The sequence below is a fragment of the Curcuma longa genome, chromosome 18, assembly GCF_044706935.1.
Source record: "Curcuma longa cultivar G26 ecotype Majalengka, Jawa Barat chromosome 18, ITB_CL_G26_1.1, whole genome shotgun sequence".
Classification (NCBI taxonomy): domain Eukaryota; kingdom Viridiplantae; phylum Streptophyta; class Magnoliopsida; order Zingiberales; family Zingiberaceae; genus Curcuma; species Curcuma longa.
Window position 1 is genome coordinate 3,562,727 of NC_133878.1, and position 8,866 is coordinate 3,571,592.

Below are 8,866 nucleotides of genomic sequence, written 5' to 3' on the forward strand. Positions count from 1 at the left end.
ACGACTAGATTTGTGTCACACTCCCCGGTCCTCCTGACCATCATGGACTTTCACCTGGTGTTCTTGACTCTGCCAAGTCTTCCGCCTGATCCTCCAAATCAGAATTTGCCCATGCCTAGCCGCAACTAGGATTTAGTCCTTTGCCTAGCCTCAACTAGGACTTTGTTCCAACCTGTGCTCCCTGCACACTTAGATTAACAATGTTAGCTCAACACACACTTAACTTGAACCTAGTGGCATTATCAAAACTACGGTTCGATCATCTAGTGCTTCCTGCACCAACACTTACACCCCTTCTAAGCTCTCGTCTCGTGCTAAAGCAATTCGTCTATGCCATTGTGCTCTCCGACATCCAACACTAAAGCTTCGATTTTTCTTTGTTGTCAGTAACATTATTGCTTTTCCTTTGTGCATTCATTTCTAAAAAGATGGTAAAGTGTTACCGAACCTTTTCATTTGCAAGAGGTTTCTTCATCTCCAAAAAAAAATTGAAAAGGAGAAAATTAGTGCTTATCTACTCGTACGTGATCCACAATTGAATCGCAAGTCTTAGAGTAGTAATCCTTAGGATTGTAAATCAAGTTAAAAATGACTTGTAGACAAAACAAGGACTACATTGGTGTCATCAAATGTTGCTTGGATGACAAAGGTGACATCACTCATTAAGACGACATGATATCAAGAGAGGTAAAGTAGGGTTGGACTTCTATTCAAAACACCTAATTAGGGTAGGGCTGGCGATGGATACCACGATGCCATTTTTTTGGGGTGCTCAAATGCCTTACTTGAGCGAGTTGAGGTGAGAGGTGATCGTCTTGCATGCAACACGAAGGTAGACCCTCGAGCAAGTCCTCATAGTCTATCAAAACACGATCATGAACCACTCAAGAGGCATCGCCCCTTATTAATTAATTATATATAATAGTCCAACAAAGTCTATGGAAGCATTGGGCAAGGACCAATTAATTCAACAGATTTTATTTTGCATTTTACTGAGTTGGTTGAATGCCGCATATATATAGCATCTAACCGAACAAATATCATGCCTTACTATGAAATAACATATATTTAAAAGAAAATTAAATAAATATGCTAGACCAATATATTTGTCCATCGTTATGTTAATTATTGTTTCGTGACGACAAGTCAATTTATGAATTTAAGTTATTTGCCTTTTAAACATTAACTAATTGTATGAACTTTACTATACATACCTAATTTTTTGCAAGTTTGTACAAAGAAATAGTGAGAAGCCCGTAAGATGTGAATTCATCCATTGATAGTACGCTTATTAAGATTATGCAACCTTATCTAAACACCCAGACATTTTTATAAAGATAATATATATTTATGAATTTTTCTAATATTTCAAAATTAAAAATAATATTTACATAAAATTGGATGGCAATAAAGCGAAAACAGGATCAAACCTCTCAGCGCGTTTGACCATGTGTCTTGATTCAGCGAGGCATGCTGATGATATTGGTTTGCCTATGCCTAGATCAACCATGGATTGTTATCGTAAACGTTTTGTATACATTGATGTCAAATATTTGATTCAGCCATCATGATCATAATTGCATACAGAATGTATCATTAATCCCAGGTAATTTAGTATGCCTAACTGCCTCTGTCTTACTCTCTAATAATCATGGGAAGGATACCCACAGTAGATCCGACCACGGTTCAGAATCGATAGTTCGACGGTTCGGAACCGCCGGTTCGACGGTTCATGGAAGGTCGACCCTTAACCTTAACCGTCCAAGACGGTTACGGTTCACGGTTCAGAACTGCCGGTTCACGGTTCGGTTCACAGTTCACGACGGTTCAAAATTATTTTATTAAAAAATTTATAAAAAGGTTCAGCCTTTCAGCTTGAGACTGTGAAGCTCTACAAGCACACAGATTAGGAAGCCAAAACCAAGCAGACGTAACCTTTTTCCTGATGAAGAATTGAAGATGGCGTTGCTTATTAATTTCAGATGGTCGTCTCCCCAAAGTCGGGATGGTCGAGCTTGTAGCGGAGCTCAACTGATTGACTCTGTGGATCAAAAGGGTGTGTGCATAAGAGTTCTTTGGGAAAATGTAGCGAAGCGAATGGAACACATAGTGAGATCGCGAAAGGATACCTCGGTCGACGTGGGCAGCGATGCGCGATCCCTCACGGGGAAGGTAGTCAGCGGAGACAGGGGCGCGGTCCGGCGGGGTCTCGAACAGGGAGAGGGCGAATCGCTTGTCGACGACCCCGACGTCGAAGTGGATGATGCCGGAGGCCTGTTCGTCGAGGCAGATGGCGCGGACGAGGAACCAAAGGAAGAGGTCCTGGGCCGCGACGCTGAAGAGGGAGGCGATCTGGCCGGGGGAGATGGTACCGGAGACGGTGGTGTTGTAGAGGACCTCTCCTTCGAACTTCGCGGTGCAGGGGGAGGGTAGGCGGACCTCGAAGCGACCGTCGACGTCGATGCGGAAATCCTGGACGCCCTTGGGGAGCAGGCCTATGGGGAGGCCATGGGAGCAGAGGACCTCGTAGGCGTTGCCGCCGTCGCCGACGGCGATGGAGGAGGCGCAGAGGAGGGGGAGGAGGAGAAGAGGGAAGCGGTGGAGTATGTTGCGAGAGAGAGAATTTTTTTTTTTCCGTTGGAACCGGTGGTTAACCGACGGGCCGCCGGTTCCCACCCCCTTGAACCGTAACCGGCCCGGCATCCTGCCAGGCCGGTTCCGGTTCGGCCCGGCTAACCGAGTCAACGGGCCACCTGGCCCGTTGACCCGGGCCGGGTCTGGGTTGGACCCGGCCCGTGGTCGGGTCTAACCCACAGTCCCATGTGACTAGAAACAATGGCCCATCCTTTGTTTTTCCTTCAACTGCTCCCTCCCCAACTTCCAGATAATTTGGGTCATGATGATGGAATTCCATTGATCCTCGTTAAGCAAGTTGCCTTCACAGCTGTTGATGTTTAACTTGGACTTCCTTCTACCGCAGTTCCATGCTCAAAAGTCAGTCAACCAGCCAGTCAAGCCGGAGTCAGCTTAATAATATGCATAATATCACGCCTAGGTGTTTGTGCCTTCTTTTATTTTATAAGGCATTTTATTTTATAAGACATGTAAATTGCAGCATATTATGGTAGACCTCAAAGAGAGCAAAGATTAGATTTGCTCCACATGGTCAGTGATGGCATCGGGGCAGGATTCTGCTCGGAGAAGCTCCAAACGGTGGAAAGGTGGAACAAACTGGCGAATGTAATCTTCGTCTGCAGGCAATTGATTGTGTTCGGTTATGCATGGATTGACAACAAAAGGAAAGACAGTAAATTAGAAGATAGAATCAAAATAAGAATTGAAATATAGATTAATTTGACTTATCAAAATAACTTACTTTCTTTTACAGTTCCATACAGCCAACATAAAACTTCATCAGCAAAAGCAAGGCATACGCCTCCCTGCAGAATCAACAGTGGAGGGAGAGATGTTACACCATTGTAGCTGGTCAGTTTCAACTGATAAGGCAAGAAGCCATTCCAACGAACCAACATTGGCATGCTGGAATATGATCATATAGACAAAAACACCACAAAAAGCTCCTAATTTTAAAACAAATATTACATATTCTAAAATGACGAGTTTGGTTTACAAAAAACACATTTTATTCCCTGTGAATTCCATGGACAAATATTACATATTTCTTTGTTTGAATACAAAAATAAATTTGTAGTGTACTAATTCTATGAGAATTGTTAATCCCAAATCACACTTAGCAATTACTTCATTCTAAGAAATAGCTATTTCTACTCTATTTCATGCCCAACAAATCATGCTCGGTAGGTTGATCATGCTAGGCCACCCAATCAAATATGGTAAACCAAGCAAAGTGGGTCAAACGAGCAAAATGACCCCAGCAGATTTATTGAACAACACAAGTTGCACAAACCAAACACGAGGGATAACCGAGTAGATAGATAGGGCCAAGCAAACTGAATGGGCTAGACAAACCATTCTCTTAATTGGAGAGAAAATCTAAACACTCCTTGTCTATTAATTGTAGTATTCCTACAAACCAAACTAACAAAAAATGCTTCTAATTCCACTTTTTGGACCAAATTATTGAATGTATACTTCAATATGATTACCTATCAATTTGACTTCATAGGAATAACTATCATATTGCATATAAATCTCATTGTAGGAACCAAGGATAAATGATTAACTAGTTTTTATTGCCCAATGTGAAGTTAAAAAGATCATCACACACAATCAGCTCACAACAGTTTCCCCCAACCAAGGTAATAAATACCTTTGTTGAGACCTTCCAACTGTACTTTGTACACCGACGATTTCATTTATCCATGTGCTAGACAACCTACATAACTTTAGCTCATCCACAGGATTACATGTAAGAGAGTCTCGATTAACTAGAAGACAGAGAAGAGAGGGGGGAAAAGAAACACAAAAATTGCATTTAATTAACCCCATGATCTTTGTATAATTTTGCAGAACTTTGATGATATTTTCACTTCCTCCCCTCACCTTCTCTATCCCATAAGTAAACCAAGACTAGACGCTCAAACTTATCCTATTTAATACGGTGACTGTTGATGCAAAACTAGAAGATATCAGGGAGAGTCCAATTCAAAGATTATGTTAACCATGCATAAAATAACACTTGAAAAAATAAATGGCCAAGAACCCCAAGGTACCGCTGAAAGATAACTGATTAGACCTGTAGAAACTGAATAGTAGAACAAGCAAAAAGAATGATAACCAAATTACCAAAACATTAGATAAACCTGACATTTACTTTACCTGCCAATAATTTTTCATCTTCACCCTTTGAGTAATATCCTTTGTTCTTAGCCTTTCAGTTCGGACAAGTATGCCAGCATCATCCCTGTGGCAATTATAGCAATTACGAGATCTTAGTAAATTAATGAATTTATAATGGCTTTCAGTTAATTGAACGAGAACTTCCTATGCTAAGACCGCTACCAGAGAATTATCTAGAGAAAAGATAAAATAAAAAGTAAATTATTACAATATTAAAGAAGCAAAAGAAAAAATGACCAACTGGTTGAATAAATTAATGCTTCCACCAAAACTTCTGTCACCATTTAACCAAGAAAACCATCAGAATTGAAACTTAAATGCAAAATGCTAGTGCTGGAACCAATGATGCAATAACATGGTCACCCTTGACGCTAGTCAGCCACCGTCACCACAATGGTGAGATCGAGTGGGTAGGGCTATGACAACTGTGCACTCTGCCATCACTGCTCCTGAGTGACCGAGTGGACAGGATGCTGTCGGAGTACACCTATCCTCCTAGCCCAAGTCATATGGGGGAGCAATGCTCTCATCTTCTCGTCTCATAATGCGAATGAGGGATCCCTGTCATGCTACAACGCTGCGGAACCACTACCCCCTGAGCGGCCGAGCGGAGCCCTGACAAAGCAACTGCACACACCCTCCTGATGTACCACTAATCCATAAGCAGTGTGTGCAGATCATGTAACTAGCGACGAGCTCAAACTACAAAGGAGCCGATGATCGCCAGCATGCAATCATGCAAAATGGTGCATGACACTAATGTATGCAAGATACATCTAGTAGATAATCAATGTCCAGTAAAGAACAGTATATCACTACTCTGATGAACCTATATACACATAGCAAGTATCAAGATGCTAAGGAACTAAACAGGTATCAGGTAAAAATGGTATACAACATATATAAGCAAGTAGTGACATACCAAGGCATATATAACAACATAACAAGAATTACTACCAGCTATAGCAAAACTATACATGTCAAACAACTTATCTAGATTTTACTGCACAGGTTGTTTTGGAGCAGGTGATTCCTGTCGTGCATCCCAATTCACTACACAGGTTGGGTGTTGGGGATGTTGACGGCAGATGATGATATTTTCCCTGCTCCCCACTCACCGGTAGTGGTCTGTTGTTGGAAGGTGTGCAGTTGTCCTGTCGTGCGTTCCAGTTCACTGCACAGGTTGGGTGACTGGGGGTGGCGAGTGTAGACAGTGATCGTGCATGCATTTGTTCGTTGTTTACTACATTTATAGCTGATGTACTTGTTGTTATATGATTGTGCACTTGTTGTTATATGATTGCTGCATTTGTATGACATGACATACATGATTCTCATATTATATGTTGACCTTGCTCTTATAGTATCATGTTGAAACTGTATGTCGTTTGATATCCATACTTATATTCTTTGATACCTTGTTATATTGTGCACTTTTATTCTAGTGCCCACTGAGTATTTTTATACTCACCACCCAGACCCTAGGAGTTTTCTGTCTCCTCAGGTAGTAGATAAGAATATAGTTTGAAGCTTGGAGTTCTGCCGGACTGCCCCCATCTCACAGCCGCAGGAGTTGATTTGATGTGTAATTTCTAGATTTTATTTAGTTGTGTAGTTCGGTATTGTTTTCGATATATGGAGTTTATCGTTGGATTTTTTGTTGTGTGCACTTTCGAGGTGCTTTGACGTTTTCATTGTTGTATATGGTTTTATTGTAGTAGTGGATGTCATGTGTGTATATGTAATTATGACCGTGTGGGCCCTTGTGTATATATGTTATGGTTGTGTGGGCCCTTGTATATTTATGTTGTATTGTAGAGCGGCCATGTGGGCCGACATATTAAAATGTATTCAGGAAAAATTAAATTGTTACAGAGGAGATGTTGCCGAAATTTTTCGGACGGCTATCTCTCGGGACGTGACACAACCGCTGGCAGACTGCTGGCCGACAGCTGGTAGGGTGCCAATCGACCGTTGGTAGGAGTGGATTAGGGTTGCTAGCCGACCCAGGTTAGGGCTACTGGCAAGTTAGGGTTGTTTGCGGGCAGCGGGCAAGGGCTGTCGCGGGTTAGGGCTTCTGGCTGGGCGGTTGCCTGGTTGTCGGGTGCCGATTAGGCTACTACCCGATCGCGGGGCACTGATTAGGCCGCTGCTCGGCCGCAGTTTTGGCTGTGAGCCAGGCCCCACTTATTAATTTCAATATAATTATATTAATTGTCTTTGTTAGATAATATAAGTTTGTAATTTTGTTTGTGCAGGTCCGATTTTGAGGTGTGCTTTATGTCTTCGGCTACACTCGGTTGTGTTCATCTGTTTTAGGTATAATTTTGCTTATTGTTATAACAAGTTAGCATGATTGACTTATCTTACAGTTGTTAATGAGGTAGTAGTAGTTTTTATATGTAATAGTTTTGTTTAATAATTTAATAAATTGAAAACATGAAAAATGTAGAAAGAAATGAGTTGGATGTATAAAAAGAACGAACCTGAATGTAGAGGTTTAACTGATGAGTTTATTGTTGGATTTGAACAATTTTTGGATTTTACTTCTACTAATGTTGAATTTATGGATGGAGATAAGATAAGATGTCTTTGCAGAAAATGTCATATGGTAAATTTTTACAGTGTGACAAAGTTCATGAATAAGTGGGGCAGAGTTATGGACATGCCATGGTGAACCATTTATATCTGATGAGAATTATGGACAAAACATATAAGTCTCAGGTAGTGGTGGTCAGAGTTATTATAATCAATTCAATCCATATCAGAGGAAGGTAATTGATGCAGGAGTTCATAATTTTTTTCCTGATCTGAGTTTTGTAAGTTCTAGTTATCCTTTAACAGATGAACAAATATTTCTACTTATACATCACCATTAGAGGGGGTATAAGAATAAAATATTCATGAAAATGTGAATAATGAGACATATCTTAAATTTCAAGAAATATTGAGTGCTATATATGAACCTGTGTGGGCTGGTTGTGACAGTCACACTAAATTATCTCTCACTACAAGACTATTGAATGTTATGACAAAGCATAATGTATCTGAAGATTATTTTAATGATTTTGTTCAAGTTATGGGAGAGGTACTTCCGTGTGATCACATAATACCTACTAATTTTTATAGTATGAAAAAATTTGTGAAAGACTTAGGGTCTTCTGGTGGAACGGATTGATGCTTGCAGAGATAGTTGTATAATATATTAGAGAGAAGATTAAGATGCAGATATGTGCAAATTCTGTAATCAAGCTAGGTACAAGAGAATTAATAAGAGTCAACAACAACATAAAGCATACAATCAATTATTTTATTTGCCTTTAACTCCTAGATTACAAAGACTCTATGTATCAGAAGCCACTGTTGAACACATGACTTGACATGCAAATGATCAAGTAGAAAAGGGTCTAATGTGTCATCCATTAGATGCAGAGGCATGGAAAAATTTTAATTGAGCATATCCTGAATTTGCAAAGGAACTCGGAATATAAGATTAGGTCTCTGTGCTAATAGATTTGCTCCATTTGGCAAATCAAGAAGAAATTATTCTTGTTGACCAGTTATATTAACTCAGTATAATCATCCACCTGGGATATGTATGAAAACACCGTATATGTTTTTAACATTGGTTGTGCCTGGCCCGTAAAATCTGAAAAAGTTAATTGATGTTTATATGCAACCAATAATTGCAGAGCTGAAACAATTATGGGATGATGGCTTTCCTACATATGATGTTCATATTAATCAGATATTTGTAATGAAGGCTGCACTGCTTTGGATGATAAATGACTTTTCGGCTTATGACATGTTATCAGGATGGAGTACCGTTGGAATTTTAGAATTCCTAATATGTATAGAGAGATCAAAATTATTCAAATTGAAATATGGAAGGAATTATTTTGATTGTCATAGATAATTTTTGCTACCAAATTATAAATTTAGAAGGAATAAAGAAGAATTCACTAAAAATAGAGTTAAAAGAATACCTCCACCATTGAGATTAACAGGTTAACAAATTTGGTATAAAGTCCATAACTTGTCATCT

At 39.9% G+C, this 8,866-nt stretch overlaps 1 protein-coding gene across 1 annotated transcript; it reads right to left on the bottom strand.

Annotated features, from left to right (window-relative positions):
• Nucleotides 1-1,978: 1,978 nt before the first annotated feature.
• On the bottom strand, nt 1,979-3,831 carry LOC141812057 (uncharacterized). The gene is made up of 3 exons (XM_074700113.1): nt 3,814-3,831; nt 2,178-2,598; nt 1,979-2,055 (listed from the first exon to the last, which is right to left on the bottom strand). Exons 1-3 carry the CDS (start codon nt 3,829-3,831, stop codon nt 1,979-1,981), a joined length of 516 nt encoding a protein of 171 aa, XP_074556214.1.
• Between the last annotated feature and the right edge of the window lie 5,035 nt (nt 3,832-8,866).